The sequence below is a fragment of the Arachis hypogaea genome, chromosome 19 (assembly GCF_003086295.3).
Source record: "Arachis hypogaea cultivar Tifrunner chromosome 19, arahy.Tifrunner.gnm2.J5K5, whole genome shotgun sequence".
NCBI classification, from domain to species: domain Eukaryota; kingdom Viridiplantae; phylum Streptophyta; class Magnoliopsida; order Fabales; family Fabaceae; genus Arachis; species Arachis hypogaea.
In genome coordinates, this window is record NC_092054.1 from 26,999,401 (window position 1) to 27,019,020 (window position 19,620).

A 19,620-nucleotide genomic window follows, 5' to 3' on the forward strand; every position below is an offset into this window, starting at 1 on the left:
ATAAAACGATAAAATGAGAAATTAATCACTATCAGTTCTGTAATTTTTATCATATATGAGTTCCATTATCTGAATTTAAGAATAATTACTTTTTTATTTTATTAATTTATTAAATTTTTTAATTTTCGAGAAACTTGTTAAAAAAAAAAAGGAATTGTTGGCTACCTCTTTGGTCAGTCATTGAATATGTATGTATCATGTTATGGTCCACCTATCAATCTATCATCTTCAATCTTCCACCAACCATACCTTTCTTCATTGGACAGTTAATAATGTTTCCAACTTCCCATCAATCAACAAATTAATCTCCACTTTGATGTCCATTTAATGACCATTTTCCCTTTTATAGTAAAGGGTAAAGACTCAAAAAAAAAAAAAAGAAAAAAAAAGAGTACAAAGAAGAAAACAAAATGCAAATTAATACTAATACAAATTGAATTCCCATGAGACCTATTTGTTTCTTCTTCCTTTTCTACAATTGCTTTGAATTTAAGTTGAAGGATTTGTTCCTAATGCTTTAGCATCATATCAGTTCCCATCTACTCTGCCCCATAACCATTGCTTGATTACAAATAATTATGCTTATATAAGGAGCACAATGGCACATTTTTTACCATCCAATTCAAACTTCTAATTTTCCATTCATCATTACAGTTAACAATTATATATCTTCCAAAATCATGTCTACTACAAAAGTTTTCTTAATCTTGGTCATTTTAACCGGTGCCATTATTTCTTTTGCCTTGGCTTCTGATCCTGAACCACTACAAGACCTTTGTGTTGCTCTTCCCAATTCAGGTAATGCACATTACCAAGTTCATTTCTCTTCTTTCTCTCTATTCTACCATTTGATTTTCTCTTTGTGGCAGCAACTAAATTATGTCTATAAAATTTGTGTATAAGAATGTGCAGCTGTTAATTTAGGTAACATACATCATCAAATGTAAAAATGATGAATTATTCTAGTGAATGCATAAATACTTCCATTTTTGTCACACAACATATATATATGCCTCAGACACTGCTAACTAATTGTCATATTATGAAAATTCTTAGGTATTGTGAGAGCAAGTCATTTCTCTTACTCTAATCCATTAATTGCCATCTTCTACAGTATTATGGTTCCATTATTATTTTTAATTTAAATGTTAGAAAATTAATAAAATAGAAACTAATTTTAGACGTAACTCATATTGCTGAGATAGAATAAAATGAATGGTGTAAAGCAAGAACATTCATTTACTCTCAAGAGCACACAAGACATTATTGTCATTATTATGTATACCACTTAGTGATAGATATTAAGGTTTTGTTTGATAAATCTTTTTTAAAGAGGTGTGGGTATTTTTTAAAAGTATAAAGACTTCATTTTATATGTGATAAATAAAAAAATTATGTATTTATACTTGTAGTTTTTAAATATTAGAGATATTTTTAAAAATATTTTAATTTTTTTTTTAAAGTTGATTAACTTAACAAAATTAAAAAATTTAATATAACTTCATATTTTAATATGAGAAATATTTAAGAGCCAATAATTTTAGTTTATATTGATTAGCATTTTTAGTCAGTAGTCTAAAATGTTTAGCCCAATAGTCCAATATCATACTTTTAACTAATACTTTTAAAATATTACTGCTGGCCAAAAAAAAAAATTTATGCTAGTCCTCTAAGGCTCTAACATTATTCTTTTAATAAATATCTAAATTTACTTCTATGTTTATGTCAATTATGATGTTTTTAAATTTTAAAGTTATTTTATCAAACAAAATTATTATTATTTATATTTATTAAAAATTATTTTTAATTTAATTTATCAAACATATACAATTTTTTAGAAGATTACGTTTCAATAAACTATTTAAAAAAAGAAAAGTCTAGGGGAAGCAACTTTGTTAAATTTTGGCCAACATATAACCAGCAAAGAAAAGTGAGCCATTGGATAAAATCTCACACCAATCTCACACCATTAAAACCATCATTGATGGCTATTTGATGGCTACAAATTACAAAAGTTGTTAGCCCCTAACATTCTTCTTTAAAAAAGATAAAAACTAAATAATTATATTTGTATCAGTGCAACAAAGTGTGTATGAATAATGAAATATTAGAAAACCATTAAAATTTATTATTTTTAGTCATCATTTGATCAGCAATAATTTATACCCATATTTACAGGTATTTATACATAAGAATCAATACAAATTGCACTCATATTTATTTGTATATATAAATTAATATAATTTACACTTATATTTTACAGAGTTTGTACACATAATTTTGGGCTAGCACTTAACGGCAATAGTTTGCACTCATAGTTACAAGTGTTTACACACAAGAAATATATAATTTGTACATATAAATCAATACAATTTGCATTCATATTTTTTAAAATTTATACACATAAATAATAAATTTAATATTTATGATGACTAAATAATAGTCAAAATTATAAAAAATTGATGGCCGCATAGAGTTTCTGTTTAATTTAAAGTGCAGGTGTGAGGGTGAATGGATTTGCATGCAAGGCAGAGTCAAATGTAACAGAATCTGATTTCTTCTTTAGTGGCATAGGGAAGCCTGGTGTGATCAACAACACAGTGGGGTCTCTAGTTACCACAGCAAATGTAGACAAGATTCCAGGCCTCAACACATTGGGTGTGTCTCTTGCAAGAATAGACTACAAGCCCGGCGGTATTAACCCTCCGCACACGCACCCACGCGCCACCGAGGTTGTGTTTGTTTTGGAAGGTGAGTTAGATGTGGCTTTCATCACCACATCAAACAAGCTCATCTCAAAGAAAATAAAGAAAGGTGAAGTGTTTGTGTTCCCAATTGGGCTGGTTCATTACCAGAAGAACAATGGGGACACGCTTGCGTCCGTGATCGCTGCATTTAACAGCCAACTACCTGGCGCATTGTCTGTTGCTTCCGCCCTCTTCTCGTCAAAACCGGCTGTGCCTGATGATGTTCTTGCAAAGACTTTTCAGATTGATGCCACGGTGGTTGAAACAATTAAGACTAAGTTTGCTCCTAAGACGGGTTAAAAATTCAAAATAATTTGAGTATAGCCGAATGATATATTACATATTAATACTATAAGAGGAGAAAGAAGATTATTTTGGATTTTATAACTTCTTCTCACGGTTATGAACTTATGAGATCAATGTTATTGCTTATGATGAAGTTGAATTTTGACTCTTGTTTTCAAATAATTGTGTTCCAAATCAGAATTGTAGTACTTTTTTTTACCAAAGATAAGAGATTCGAATCCACAACCTCTTAAATGAGTGAGGGGAGACTATGCCATTTGAGCTATAACTCATTAGCAAATCAGAATTGTAGTACTTGTTTGGAAATAAAGCACAAAGTTAATTGTATTTTACACTCCTAAACTTTAGGTAATGTGAACTTTAATTTTTAAACTTTCATAAATATATGCAATAAAAAATGTTATTTGCACAAAATAATTATTTTACCAAATTAAAAATTATATATTTGTGTATAAATATATGTAATATTTAATTTATTTTTAATATATATTTTATATTTTAACATATATTTTATACAAAAGATTAATTTTATAACTGATTTTTAGTGTTCACGTGGTCTGCATAAGTGACCTATTATAAAAATAGGTGTGCATGCCGTTGTCTTGTATGAGATCTAACTATACATTTATATCAACATTTGAGAACTTTGAAAATCTATATGGAGAATGAAAACTATATAAACTCCTCTGAACATCAACATCAGACTAATAATTATTATGGGGAGTGAAATGAATTGTAAATAATGAGTTCGAAAAATTAAATATAGCATGTCGGTCGATATTATTAACCAAAAAAATGTGTTTTGACAATCTAAATTTTGATAAATTTTAGGTTATTTTTGCTAATAATTGATTAAAAAAGAGGTTTAATGGATCAATATGCACATTTGACAGATTAAGGGATCAATCTATACATTTTTAAAGGTCGAAAAAGCTACAATACACATGGCATAGAAGAAGTAAATTACAATTAACGCTTTTTTTTCGATTAGTTCTAGCAACTCTCGACCACCAAACAGTGGGAGAAAAACAAGTTCAAAATCTTAGTACAAACCGTGACGACCAATAAATACCTAAAAGTCAAGGTGAAAATTCAGATGCTGTTAATTTAATGTAAAGTTCATAGCTAATAGTTATTAGATGATAATTTAGTCAAATCTTTTAAATCATTTAATAATTTTCAACTATCAACTTCACATGAAATTAATTGTACCTGAGTTTTCACCTTAAATAAAACATCCCCGCAAATTTTGTGCTCTTATAAATGAACATATCCAGCAAAGAACTAAATTATCATCAAGTATAAAGCCAAGCCTCCTATAAGAGCTATAAGAGCACCAAGTATAAAGCCAAGCCTCCTACTTTCGAAATTGCTAACAAGGAGCCACTAAATTTTGCCACAAAGAACTATAAGAGCACCAATGAACATATCCAGCAAATTAAACCCAAAGAACTCTATTACAATTGTCCCTGCTGCAAGAAGTTTTTCATTCTATTCCTTTCAAAATTTAGTCTCCACATTGAGCCTCCATCTCCCTTTGTCCAGTTTAAAAAGCATGAGTCATTGGTAATAAACACCATCTGTTCTAACGGAATTGGACAGCAACTTCAACGCCTTTCACTAGAGCTCCCGTTCTTAAACCTACATTCATCAGCTCACACAAAAAAGCCACTAACATATTATTTTTTCTGTATATACTCAACAAAATCCACCAAGATATTTTCTTATGGATCGATGTAGTTGGGATATAATTATTGGCTGCCCCACACACTACACATATTAAACAAATGGTTTCCCAAGCTTCATCCACATGAGTCTTTTTATGTTCAAAAGTTTTTTGGTTTCTAATTTTCCAAGTTACCCAAATAATTGCAAACCAAATATTCAACCACCTTCTCCTACCACACCTCATACCCTCTTGCAATCTATACAGAGTACGAAGCTTTCACTGTCGCCTTTTGTGTGTTGTTCTGTTCTTGGTTATGTGGTTCATTAGTAGTGTAAACACTGAGCAAAGATTAGAACATTCCCATTGCACTTTCTCTTTCATGTTGGTAAGTTGTTACATCAGTATGGTGAGATAAAGATATCTTAAACTTGGAGGGTCCATCATTATGGTAACTGGTGTCTGGTAAGCAAAAGATAGCTATAATTAGAGGTCATCAATCATTTGGTGGAAAATGTGTTTGATTATTAAAGTCCATATCAATGTCAAAAGAGCATTTAGTTGATGGCTTTAGATAGAAAAGAATATTCGGGCACAATAATAAGTAGAATAATTTAATAAAAAATAAAAAAACAAATAAATAAAATAATTTTTTCAAAAAAATGAGTGAAATGTATATTATCATATAAAAAAAGTACATAGTCACCCAAAAAAAATATAAAAAAATGTACATAATTGAGAGATGTGAGAGTTGGAAGGCGAAGCCCGTGACAAAAAAGAGATTACCAAACCTAACCCACTTTATTTTTTGGACTTGGAACCTATCCCACTTAATCCATGGACTTGTTGGACGGGTTGTCCTAGCGAGCCAATATCATTGTTACATGTTTTTGTTTCTTAAGTGTATTTTATTTTTTGCTGGTGTGTTTGTTTATGTCTAAACAGAAAAGGCTTTTAGTCCAAAAAAAAAAGAAGAAAAGGCTTGAATAAATAGAAACTTATGTTTCTGCCAAAACCCCCTTTTATTTTGTTCTTGGTTTTATACTTGGCTGATAAGTGAAAACTAGGAGGCTTCTTCCATGGTGAAAGTATCTTGAGGACTTTTAAGGTCCAGGAAACATTTATAATTAATGAATATTTTAGTTCTTGGTTCATAAATATTTTAAAATGAAAAGAAGCATATTTCTGACAACTAAGTGTCTTAGTTTATGATTTCTTACTTTTCATCATTTCTTTTCTTTTAATAATAAAAATTTTCATCCTTAAAATTGACTTTCTAGTTTCTATAATATTATTTTATGAATATTTTTAAACATTTATATATTTTGTACTATAAACCTTGATTCACCTATTTTTTTCTTTTCTAAAAAAAATTATTTTACAACAAAATTCATTTACTACAATTTTTTTTTTCTTTCAAAATAATATTTGTTCAAACGGAGAAAAAAAATTCGGTTAGCTTTACTCTTCATTTTTTAAGCAATAATCGATTCAAATTAGAAAAATATTATTTGGCTCACTTTTTTTTTTACTTCAAATTAAAAAAAATAATTGCTATTAATTTGATATTTTTTCTCTTCTAATAATTTGACTTTTTTTTTAAATTGTTTATAGTGGTTGAAGCTAAGTTGACAAGTCATCATCATTATTTTTCAAAGAAATAAATTTGAAGCAGAAAAAATATGAATTCACCTCAAACTTTTTATTCTTTAAAAATAATATTTTCATTAAAAAATATCATTATTTCACTTCGATTTTTCCTTCACACAATTATTTTTTGTTAAAATCTTTTTATTTAAATAATTTTATAAAATAATTATTAATTATATACTAAATTTTGTTCTCACTAAATAAATGTAGTCATTATTTTAAAAATTTAATCTTTTAGACTTTTTTCTTTGAATTATAAAAATATTCTTATTCTAAGGAGTAGTATTCTTCAACTATTCATATTTATATTAATGTAATTACTATTATTAGTATTATATTAGGAATTATTACTATTATTATTTTAATATTCACTACGATTATTCTTATTCACATTTTTCTGATAATTATGATCATTTCTTTTTTTATTACGATTGTAATAATAATACTAACTATTATCATTACCATTTATATTTTTTTTGGTGACTATTACCATTTATATTGTTAGTATTCTCAGGATAACAATTGTTATTAATTATTATTAAGTAAAAAATAATTAAATTAAGACAAATAAATATATCAATTTCACATATTTTTTTTGTTTACGGTAAATCGGATCAACTTAATTAATCGAATGTGTCCACTTAAATAATCTACAAATATTTTATCAAGAAAAAATAATCTATAAATAGTCCAGCTACATATAAAAAGCATTACCTCTTATATCATGCTTAGGTCACAAAGTCCAATAAAACCCAACCACTAACTTCTTTTGCAACTAAACCGTTCTCATTTTTCACATTCTCTTTAATCCGATTTGTAATTACATAAATTCTGGGCCAAACATAGTAAAATTATTTTCAACGGTACGGTGCCATTTCTAACCATATATTTCGAATATTTTAATCAGGTGCTTTAAAGATCAGAACCAACTTTCTTTACCATAGACAATTCCTAAAAAGTAATGTTCATGTATACTGGCAAATGTACCAAAATTCAAGTAAAATATCAGAATAAATGGTCTTCTTATGAGAATTAACAAACTGAGACAAGCAACGTCTAATTAAATCTCTAATTAGTTTCATCAAACCTTAGATTATGGAATGTGGATTTTGAAGAAAAGAAAGAACGGTGAAGAAGAGAATGAGAGAATACTTTGAAGTTGGACCATTAATCAGAAAACCGGTGAAAAACTGTTGAACCGGCCGAGAACCGTCCGATCGGACCAAACCGGAACCCAGCCGGTTTACCAAAAACGGAAGCTCCTTCGTTTCTTTCTCCCTTTCTCCCTTTCTTTCTTTCATTCAGAAAGAAATCACACAAACCCAGCCAAAAAAACCCTAGCACTGTAAGCGTACACCACCGCCGCAAGGAGTGGCATACTGCCGCCGTCCGTCGCACTTAAAGTTCGCCATCCGTCCGTCTATCTAGCTTCCCTCGTGCTCCAAGTCTTCAACCCCTGTTCGCTGTCACCGATCGCTTTGTCTTCCCTCGAGCTCGGCGTCCGTCGTCTTTGTCTGCTCAGCCGCGCTTCCGTCGCCGTTTGTTTGCCGTTCACGTTCGCTCGGCGTTCACCGTTCGCGTTCACTCGCTGTTCACTGTTCGAGTTCGCATTCGCGTTCGTCTCGAAGCCACGTTGCTCTGCTTCAAACTCTGCGACCAACCCGCGCGCTCCACCTAGCCTCGAACTGCTCTCTTTTGTCGCCGCCGTGAGTTCCCTAAACCCGCCACCAGACAATACACTCACACAACACCAATACTCTGCATCAAACTCTGCAACTTCTGATTTCTATTACAATAAGTAACTATTTGATTTGGTAGTGGTTTGGATTTTTTCATAGACTGAATTAAAGTTACAATAGTCATGTTCTCTTCTCTATCACATTGATATTAAGCTTTGAATTATCTTATTTCGTTTTGATTTTACCGCACTCAACATGTTTGATGAAATGCTTTAACCATATTTCTGGTTGGTTTTATAATTTCTAGCTTTTAGAAACTTAGTGAGTTGATTGCATGTGAAATTAGAATAACTGGATCTTAGTAATTAGGAAATTTTAGCTGCACAAATAGCATCTTTGCAGAAAACATATTAGCATGATGATTCCACTTGCATTAGTGTTCTTGTAAATTTTAACTGTTATTGTGAACTTGTTAATTTGCTAATTGTTCTTGCGTTGTTGTTCTGTTGTTCTTCTGTTACTTTTAATTTTTTTGTTTTTGTTGTGATTTTTTGTTCTTGAACTTGTTAAGTTGATAATTTGCTAAATTGTTGGGCTGCTGTTGTTTTAATTTGCTAAATTGTTAGGTTGTTGTAATTTAATTTTGTTGGATTTTCTATTTAGGTCTTGTTCTTGTTTATTTGCTAAATTGTTGTTGTGTATTTATTGTTGTCTTTGAGATTATTGCTGGATATTGGTGATCATTGATTTATTATATGCTTCATGTTTTCATTGTTTTCTTTTTCTGAAGGAAAAATATTCTGTTTTCATTGTTTTGTTGATTGTTTCTTTTGTTTCAGAAATCAATTTTTTGTGATCAATGCTCAAACTTTGAATGTTGTTCTGCTGTTTTTGTTTTGTTTTAGAAATCAATTTTTTGTGATCAATGCTCAAACTCTGAATGTCGTTATGTTTTGTTTTAAGGCTGTGTTTGGAAGAGGTGATGATTTCTGAGTGTTGTTTTGTTGTTTTGTTGTTGTTTTAAGGCTGTGTGTTGTGTTCAATTTTCATTTTGTAGGAAATTCTAAGGTATATAAGAATTAAGAAGGAAGACTATTTCAACATTATTACTCTGTTGATTCTGGTCAGCTACAAGCTTGAACATAGAATTGAAGAGAGAAACCCTTTATTATTTCATCATTGGCCTATTTTTGGCATTGCATATCGTTATAGTTTGTTTATTCATAGAACTAGTTGTTTATGATCCCCTTTTGAAGTTAAAAAATGCAGTAGAAGAGTGTTTAGAACCAGTTGCCCTATTCATTGAATTTTTATAAGGTGTTTATTATAAAACGGTTTTTCCGGTTGAACTACGGTTAAACCGGTTGAACGAATGAACCAATAACTAAAGCGGTTTGATAACCGGTCCGGTTTTCAGAACCTTAAGTGCCGCTCAAGAACAGAAACTATGGAGGAACAGCAGCAGCAGCGAAAGAAGAACTACCGGAAGAGGAGTGCTCCAATCGAAGAAGACGAACCCCAACAATCCGAAAACAACAATGAATCCGACGATGAACGAGAAAGAAGGTCATCTTTTCCATTTTTCCTTTTTAACTTTTTCCGTTTAAAAGAAAAACAATATTTTTTTCCCATTATGATTGGTTTAACTCTTGATAGTGTCTCCTCTCAGCGGTTTCAATTATACTGATGAAAGTTTTAAAAAAATGGTGGAACAGAATGGCGCTGGAAGAGATTAAGCTCCTCCAGAAGCAGAGAGAAAGAAAATCTGGAATTCCTGCAAACCCTAGTTTGCAGGTGCAGACCGAAATTGGAAACGGTTTAGCTGCGAAATCTGCCGAAAAGAATGACGGAGATGGCGGCGACAAGGACGAGCTTGTTCTTCAGGATACCTTTGCTCAAGAGACTGCTGTTATGGTTGAAGATCCTAATATGTATGTGTACATTTTTCTATTTATTTATTCAATGTGTTTAATGTGTTATGTATCATGTTGTGTTGTTATTATGTTTGATGTGTTTTTCAAATTTGATTTGGAGGTAGCTGGTTGGTCTTTAGTGCAATTTGATATTAAGGGAAATGTTACACTTTTAACGTAAAGAAAAGTGAATAATTGGTTAGTGTTGGCTCAAATGTAAGGCAAATACAAGAGAAAATGTTAGTAAGTTATTTAACATTTCTCTGATATTGATGAGATTTGGCTAATTGAATAGGGTAAAGTATATTGAGCAAGAATTAGCAAAGAAGAGGGGCAGGAAAATTGATGAAGCTGATCAAGTTGAGAATGAATTGAAACGTGCAGAAGATGAACTGTACAAAATCCCTGAGCATCTGAAAGTGAGTTGCTGCAACGTCCCTTTATTCGGCAATATGCAATGTCCCCATTTTTTGGCTTTGGTTTATTGCAGCTGCAATTATCAAATCGCTTTCATTTAGTGTCTGAACTCCGAATATCTTAATAACAATAACAATTGCAAATATTATTTCTTGTCAGGTTAAAAGGCGAAATTCAGAAGAAAGTTCTACTCAGTGGACTACTGGTATTGCTGAGGTTCAGCTTCCAATCGAGTATGCTTTTTCTCGTATCTATTGCAATCATGAGTGTTTTTGGTGGCTTTGTTATTTTACACATTTCACTAAATAGTGGGTATGCATGATTTATTTATTTAATTGTTTTTGGATAGAAAGTATGCATGATATATCTGCATAATAATTTGATTTTATGAACCTATAGTTGGCATCACATTTTATAACATTGGCTTCGCGATTGGAACTTCCTTTCCTCATGACATATTCCAGATGATCATCTTTGTTCCTTGCTTTTTTAATTGTAAAATGTCTTTTAGTCGTGCTTGGCAGCCTGAATTATACTTGCCAAATGTGTGAATTGTGATCATTGTTTATATGATAAAGAGAGATAAAACTGCACATCAGTGAGAAAATATGAAACTGGCAATAAATGCACTACGTGTGGAGTGGCCATAACAAAGCAATAGCTTCTCTCCTTTTTAGTATATGTTGTTAGTGGCTACTAGGCATAGGAATTGATTCTCTCAATTGTTATTCGCACTTGACTTGTCAAGTGTAATCCCTGACCATACAATCTCTTCTCTCATATATTTCTTCTCTCATATTTTTTCTTTTGGTTCCACTTAAAAGTTGTATGGTGAGATCGCACTTGACCTAGTAGAAATTGAGAGGATCCACTCCCATCTCGCATGTCTTAATGTTTAGTCTATGAATAATTAAGAAAAATAGGTGATGTATGTCTTAATGGCTCGATCTTGTGTTTACAGATATAAGTTAAAAAATATTGAAGAAACAGAGGCTGCCAAAAAGCTTTTGCAGGAGAAAAGGCTCATGGGTCGGACAAAATCAGAATTCAGTATTCCCTCAAGCTACAGTGCTGATTATTTCCAGCGTGGCAGGGATTATGCTGAAAAACTCAGAAGAGGTAGCATTTCAATGTTTCTCAATACATGACTATTTGGTGTCATTTCGGCCTTCATTTTGGTGTCAAAGAATTTGTTTTGAATCCTTTAGTTGATAGAGACAGTCGATTTCCTTTGTATTGCCGAGTTATTTCAGTTTCTGACCAAAAAAGTTGTCTACTTTACAGAACACCCAGAGCTGTACAAAGATAGAACTACACAGGTTGATAGTTCTGGGTCCAAACAAAATGATTCGGGCAATGAAGCTGCAGGAGCAGGACAGAGGCAAGCTGCAACAGATGAATTCATGCTAGAGCGCTTCAGGAAACGAGAACGCCATCGTGTAATGCGGAGATAACACGTGATAATATCAGTGGTGCCATATATATTTTTATAGCAGCATTAATATCAAGAAATTTAAAAGTCCTGCCATGCCATCGATCTGCATTAGTTCCTTGTTGACTCGGTGACAGAAGATCCACCAGCTGTTCATGTTTTCTTATATGCTGCTTCACAATATATTTTTTTTATCCAGAAAAATCGTCAAGAGGTGACGAAATGTATAACCTAGCTACTGCCAGCATCATGTGTCTAAAATCTTACAGCGGCCCATGTTAAGAGTTTGAAGAAGAATTGTGATATTTGGCTTTTCACATTTCTGGTTGGTTGTCCATACCTAGCTTGTTTGTAACAATTAACTGGTGAATGAGTTTGTAGCAATCGACATAAATGATAACGGTGCTAAGAAGTTTAGGCACCTTATTAGTACATCTACTATACTGATTTTCAATTTGTTTTTCATTTGAAAAGTTGCATATTGATCAAGCTGCTGTGTCAAACCTCAGAGCTACTTTATTTTTTGTTTCTATCCTCATAGTAGACATGAGGCATGTTACTTATGTCAGTGTTAATTTGGTGGGTGTTCTTAGGGTTAAGGCTAATTTTTTTATATTGATTAAATATGTGTGTAATACCTTGTTGGAAGTTTGTTTTTTTTGTTTTTTGTTTGATATGGAGTTAATTTTTTTTAAACTGATATTAATCAAATTCGACGATCTGATTTGTTTGAAGAGGAAAAACAAGCTACAAATCGGAGGACGGTCTGATTTGTTTGAAGAGGAAAAACAAGCTACAAATCGGAGGAGGGTCCGATTTGTATTTTTAAATTTTTTATTTTTGAAAACAAAAATCAGGGAGTCCAAATTCAATGATAATTTTTTTTATAAATAATGCTATATATCCAAGTGTTTTTTGTTAATTAAGTCCAACTATGTTGGTTTAATATTAACAAAAATCAATTATAGATAACATTATTCTAAATCTTATTGTTTAATTTGGTTGAACTTGATTCATAAAAAGACTTAGATGTATAGTATTATTCATTTTTTATTTTAAAAAAATATAAATCGGATGATCTAATTTGTGGTTTTTTTTAACACTTTGTTTGGATAGAAGATGGAAAATAAAAGGAAAGAAAATGGGAGGAAAGAAAATGAAAAGAAAAGTTAATTTTTTTTTATGTTGTTTGGATGGAGAGAAAATGAATGGAAAGAAAGTTAGAGAAATTTTTTGTTTGGATGGAAAAAAAAGTAAAAAGAGAAAAAATGTGAAATTACATTAACATCCTTATCTATTTTATATATAAATTATAATATATTAATGTATTTAAATTATTTTTTTAACAAAAAAAGTGATTCTAATTGTATTTCAGAATTTTAATGTATTATTTTTGTTAATAATATATTTTTTTAATTTATCTTTTTCTGATGTATTTTAAAGGGCAAATTTTTTTAATGTATTTTTAATTATATTGAAAGGGCAAATTTGTATTTTTACTTAAGTTACCATTCCAATATTAATTTTCTTCGCTACTTTACACATTGTTTGGATTGAGGGATTTTGAAGGGAAAGAAAATGAGAGAAAAGAAAATGAATAGAAAAATAAGTTTTTTATTGTTTGGATGAGAAGAGAAAATAGGGAGGAAAGAAAATATTAGTGTGGGACCCACTAAATTATTTTCTCTCCACAAATGAAAAGAAAATGAAGAGAAATAAAGACAATATGAATAAAATTACACATTTACCCATTGTCATTAATAACTTATAATTTGCATATAATATATATAAGGGTATTAATGTAATTTTATATTATCATGATTTTCTTTCTTCTCACTTTTCTTTCTATCCAAACAAAAGAAAATTTTCTCTTTATTTTCTTTCCATCCATTTTCTCTTAATCCAAACAACATACAAATAACTCTATTTTTCCTTCTATTTTTTTTTCATTCATTTTCTTTCCTCCTATTTTCTTTCCTCCCATCTTCTTTTCTATATCCAAACAAAGCATTAAAGAGAAAACTTTAAGTTGGGCCCACATGCACTTTTGCATTTTCCATCTAATTTCATCTTTGATCCAAACGAAGGAAAATCACATTTCCTATCCATTTTCTCCTTCCCTATTTTCTTTCCGTCCAAATTCATCAAATCCAAACAAAGTGTAAAAGAAGTTAAACAACATAAATGATTTTTCGAGTCACTGTGCAACTAACCAAGAAACCCGAGGCACCCGTTTCTTTTCTCCATACTATTGAAAAATACATCTCCTAACACATGCTTTTGTGTTACACACTACCATAGAAAAAATAATAAGCGTAGGGTTAAAGCAGAAAAAATTGAACATGGAATATTTGAATAAGTATATTTCATTGTCCAGAAGATATGGCAGAGAGGGATACATGGAATCATGGAATCAGCAAAATATTTCACAATCTTCAATCTTTGGGACAACATAAAAGTGTTTCCCAAGTTCATTTAGCAACCATAAAAACAAAAGAAAATTAATCAGCCAAGTCAATGAGCTTCACAACACCTAAAATTGCTTGCCCATGTGAAGTCACACACTAACCTTAAAACATTCCTTTGAACAAACAGATTAGCACTTAAAATGGATTACATAATTACACAAGATTTAGAACTGAATGTTGCTGGTGAAAGACTGGCCAAAGTTCCAATTTGATGGTGCCACATTGTATGCTGTGCGAATCCTTCCATTGCTGAGTTGGATTTTGAATGACAAGCTCTGGCCATTGAGGTAGCTCAAGCTTTGCCAGTTAGAGCCCCAATTTCTTGACATGGTTTCCCAGTTGTTCATTTTGGACCCTTTGATCCAAACTTTAGAGATATCTCCTGCCCCACCCACGTTGCTTATTAGCACTAGCTCAAAGTAGTCTATTCCATTAATGGTGAATCTAATGCCTCCAGTTCTTTTGCACCCAACTCTGCATAGATGCAGCATAAAATTTGCACTATACTAGTTAGCTTGCTGTGCTCATTAGTGTGACTACTTTGAATAAGTTTAAGGATAAAAGATAAACAATATTAATGCTCATTTGGTGATATTATACATCGATATCAGAAGATGCTAATGTATATTCCTAAATATAAAAATATAATGTTAAACACATTAAACCCATTGATACTCAACAATACTTAGCATATATAGAAAAATATTAGTTAAAAACCTAATAGAAGAAAAAGATAAAGGTTTTATATGTAATATTATCCGACTTTAGTAATTTGCATTAAATTCATCAATAACTACCACATCTAAAAAGATATAACAATTTTTTAGCTGAAAAAATAACAATGGTAATCAAAGAACTAACTATCAACGTCGTATGCTGCTTTATAATAGTAAAATTAACAAAAATGTTTCGTGCACATAGAAAATCACCGACCATATTAATCATTATGTATTTATATATAAATATATATATTTTATTTAACTTATTTTTATTGTATATATTATATTGAACATGTATTTTATACATGTAGCTGATTTGATGACTGATTTTTGACATACACTTGATATGATTGTAAAATTAATGCAAAATCTGGGTTCTGGAACAATTTTGTTTCAATAGTAATGGTTAATATACCTTCTGTAGAAAATAGGAACAATTCCAGCCTTGTACTTGGCAATCTTCTCAAAGGCAGGTTGAGACATGTCAAAGTGGGGCCTTGGAGGATTACACCAACCACCATTGTCATTAGGGAGTGCATAGTTTGGAGGACAGAAATTTGTGGCAGTAATTGTGATGGCAGTGCCCTTTAGGCACCATTGTGGCACTTTTGTTGCATCACAAACTATCTGATAGCAACCACCACATGCCTTGCCATCGTTGAACAAAGCAGTACTCAATGCAGCTGTTTTAACTCCATAACCATCAGTGTATAGATTTCCATACCCACATGCTCCACCTAGTAACAAAACAACACAAATTGAATTACTCATTTCTTTTTATAAGGTATTTATGCTCTTATTTTGTACTTTAATCCAATGTCCTCTAATAGTCTAATTCATGCATTGCCTAATATTAAAGTTGTTATTTGTTTAATGTTATGCACATCTAAAAAAAATGATTCTAATACCTATATTTTTCATTTCTCTATCTCAGTGTCTTGTCTCGTCATATTTTTGTTCTGTTTTTTTTATAGTTCATTTAAGAATCTTGATCCCACATGCAGAGTAGTTTTATGGCACGCTACAATCCCAAAACAATATAACTCACAAAAATACTATGGCCTTTATAAATATAATCACCCACATTCCTAATCCATGAGACACCATAAACAAATGCAATCGTCTCAACAACGAAATTATCTTTCGTCATTGCCACCAAAACAATCAATTGTTATGATGAATATCATGCAATTACAACACTAAACATATCATATAATAGCACCTAATTACATGTATCTCGTTCTAAACACAGTTTAAAGACCAAATCTTATTAGATTATAATGTAAAAATCAAACTGAAAACATAAATAATAAAATAAAATGTAGATGTATTATTATATTGATACCCATTGTATCTGAGGCATCACTTCCACCATAGAATGTTGCATGAGCTTGTTGCCACGATGAGGATGCTACTACTTTATGCTGTGTGGTTAATAAACTCAAAAGCAATATTACAACACTGAAGATTAATTTTTCCATCTCTTACACTCTGTGTCGGCGCAAGAATTAGTTAGTTGCTTAGTTTGCTGCTGAAGATTATGGAAAGCTCCTAAGGGTTATTTATAAGTGTAGTTAACTAACTCATTTTCAAAATATGGACTAAAATATGGAGTTGACCGAAAATTTCTCTTGTTATAAAATGAACCATTATGTGACACATCATAATATCGTATCATATGTGAATATTTTAAGGAAACAAGCAATGGGGTGAGACAAGTGTGAAAAATACTCAACCCTTCCAAATAATGTAACGTTGGGTAGTTGAATCTCAACACTGCCGTCTTGGAAGTTGGCACATATAATCTATAATTAATATTCATCTTCAATAGACTAAAAAATAATCAATAAAACTAAACTTTGTTAAATTTAGATGGTACGATATATGACACTACTATATATATAAAATATGTACTAATAACACTATATTAAAAAAAGGAAAAACCCTTTCATGATTCGCTTTATTGTTAGGTTATAATTAAGAAAAAATCTAAAACCTGAAAAAAATAAATTTAATTCGTACGAAATTTTAGTATAAATTTAAATATTGTTTTGATGGTATTATAAATTCATAACACTACTTTTACACTTTTAGCGGATATAATATAAAAAAAATTTTAAGTGTACGGGTGTACCAAGTATACTCATGTTTCAATAATTTTAACCATTAATTTTAATTATAAAAAATATAATAATATATCTTAATTATAAAAAATATATATAATATATCTTAATTAAATTTAACGGTTAAAATTACTTAAACAATACATTTGAAAACTTTTATATAATATAACTATAAAGTATAAACTCAAATAAATTCCAAATTCTAACATGAAAGATTAATGCTGGTCTTTCTCTAGAAGGAGAAATGCGTGATTCACGAAATGTCATTATGCAGCGAAGAACATGCTTCGTCAATTTTATGATCCGTGGTACGTTAGTGGTACATAATAAACTACAAGTGAAATGTGAATGCAATTTGCACTTCCTGCATTTCCGTATAAGCTAAGTATTAATATAATTCGGTTTAAAATAATTATTATTTTAGCTTTTTAATATATTAAAGGATGATATATTGGGATATAAAATATTTTTAAATATATATTAATTTTTTAATATATCAAGAAAAACAATATGACAATTATTTTAAAACAATAGAGTATTTATTTTGTTAGAATATATTCTATTTGAATGCTTGACTAACCAACCTGACAGATAAGAATATTATAATGTGATATATGTAATGCTAGAAAAAAAAAAAAAGACATCAATTTTTTAAACCAAATTAATGGAATGAGGCTGTTCTAAAATGAGCTGCACTGTCTATTATTATTAGATCAATAAAGTATATCAAAGTTATGGGTTATTAACTACTTAAATAAGTTTTTTATTCTTCTATAAAATATTTATTTTTATTTATATATTTTTTTAATTTGTTACATCAGAATTAAACTTATCACATCAATACTTAACTGAAAAATTTACAAGAATAAAAATAAGAACTCTTTGAACTATAATAGACGAAAACCGAAAAAATATAGAAATTGAATCCAAAAAATTTATTTAAACATTTATTACCTCACTGATGGGTGATGAATACCTCTCCCATTCTGGCATTCTTGGATCATAGGTGAGCTCATCTTAAATAATTCTTCTCTTAAAATTTGTAGTCAATTAGTATAAAATATTAAAACTCTATTAAAGAGTCTGAAGATATTGATTTTGATAGAGTGATTAATATCAAGAATTTGTTTGGGTGTCATTTTTGAAAAAGATTTTTTTAATAATATTTTTTTAAAAGATCTTTTATAAAAGTAAAAGTGATTTTATGTTTGGATAACTCATATAAAAAGATATTTTTATTTATCAAATTATGTTTGGGTAAAATAAGATAAAAATATTTTTTGTTATTTATTATGTGAAAAATATTTTTTTAAAAAAAATCTTTTAAAAAAATGTAAATTATAATTTCTCAAAAAAAAATATTTTTTTGATTTATCTAGTACTTTTATTTTTATTATTAGAAATTTGCCAAACATACTAAAAAATAAAAAAAAATTTTATCGATTTAATAATGTCCAAACAAATACCAAACTTATTTAATTTATACCAAAAAAAAGAAAAAGAAAGAGTAAAAATTGTAATCCTATGCAAAAATTCAATTTTAAGTTGCCACTATATTTGTCAGGGATAAATCAGAAGGACAATTCGTACACGCAAGAGAATTATGAAAATGTATAAAACCATTTGCTTTAATTTAGTGGTAGTTGTATGTTGTAACATGCTATACCTTAATATGTGGAGTGCTTTAGCCTTGATTATAAAGAAATGAAGAGTATTATTATATATTTGATTGTTTGCAATAATCAAATTGATAATCACTAATAAGTCATAAGTCATGTATATAAAAGTACTCATGAATAGATGGCATACATTATGCCACATCTAATGGAACTTCCACAAATATAGCACATGGCTGGTGACATAGTCAAGCGAAACCAACTACTACCTCACCCGTAACTAACACATTGTTCCTAGTTGAATGGGTACTACATAATTTTTCATATATAGAACTTTTTTTAAAAAAGAATAACATAAATAAAAAAATTTCAGGACTGAAAATCTTCTAATGTTCTAAAGATACTGAAATAGCATAGCCTGTTGTTATAATGGTAATTGTATAATGGGCTGTACAAAAAGATGTTTAACGGGTACGATTTTGGGTACGATTTTTTGCTGAATGTGTTTTTTGGGAATTTAAATCCTCTAAATTTTAAATTTTTATTTTAGAAGATAAATTTAAATCTTTTATTATTAAATATTTTTTCTTTCATATTTTTTTGATTCTACCTATAAAATTAATGGTGATAGATCATACTTTACTCTTTAAAATAAATTTTAAAATTGAGAGGAAATCTATTTCTTGGTATGGTATTCAAAAGATGGGTTTGAATAAATTTGAATTCGTTAGGTTAAGGCTTAGGCTTGGTTTGGTAAAATTTTTTGAAGAGGTATTTGTATTTTTTAAAAGCTCAAATTTCTTATTTTGTGTTTGGTAAATAAAAAAGACCATATGTTTAAAAGTTTAAACTCTTTATTTTGTGTTTTGGAGTTTGGTAAATCA

The 19,620-nt window shown here is 29.9% G+C and overlaps 3 protein-coding genes across 5 annotated transcripts; 2 read left to right on the forward strand and 1 right to left on the reverse strand.

Annotated features, from left to right (window-relative positions):
* Positions 1-437: 437 nt before the first annotated feature.
* LOC112779523 (germin-like protein subfamily 2 member 4) lies at positions 438-3,215 on the forward strand. Its single transcript, XM_025823821.3, has 2 exons — positions 438-798; positions 2,500-3,215. The coding sequence occupies exons 1-2, from the start codon at positions 681-683 to the stop codon at positions 3,045-3,047; spliced, it is 666 nt and encodes a 221-aa protein (XP_025679606.1). The 5' UTR covers positions 438-680; the 3' UTR covers positions 3,048-3,215.
* Positions 3,216-7,491: 4,276 nt separating this feature from the next.
* On the forward strand, positions 7,492-12,299 carry LOC112776369 (protein COP1 SUPPRESSOR 2). Of its 3 annotated transcripts, none has more exons than XM_025820512.3 (7): positions 7,492-8,075; positions 9,466-9,614; positions 9,764-9,979; positions 10,257-10,380; positions 10,538-10,611; positions 11,340-11,497; positions 11,663-12,299. In XM_025820512.3, the coding sequence occupies exons 2-7, from the start codon at positions 9,496-9,498 to the stop codon at positions 11,830-11,832; spliced, it is 861 nt and encodes a 286-aa protein (XP_025676297.1). In that variant the 5' UTR covers positions 7,492-8,075; positions 9,466-9,495; the 3' UTR covers positions 11,833-12,299. The 3 variants fall into 3 exon arrangements, with proteins under 3 accessions (XP_025676297.1, XP_072083044.1, XP_072083045.1); XM_072226943.1 differs by having other exon boundaries at positions 7,655-8,167; positions 9,106-9,614; XM_072226944.1 differs by having other exon boundaries at positions 7,669-8,183; positions 9,106-9,614.
* A 1,859-nt stretch (positions 12,300-14,158) lies between these two features.
* On the reverse strand, positions 14,159-16,546 carry LOC112780132 (putative expansin-A17). Its single transcript, XM_025824472.3, has 3 exons — positions 16,343-16,546; positions 15,413-15,734; positions 14,159-14,752 (listed from the first exon to the last, which is right to left on the reverse strand). Exons 1-3 carry the CDS (start codon positions 16,476-16,478, stop codon positions 14,443-14,445), a joined length of 768 nt encoding a protein of 255 aa, XP_025680257.1. The 5' UTR covers positions 16,479-16,546; the 3' UTR covers positions 14,159-14,442.
* Positions 16,547-19,620: the final 3,074 nt, after the last annotated feature.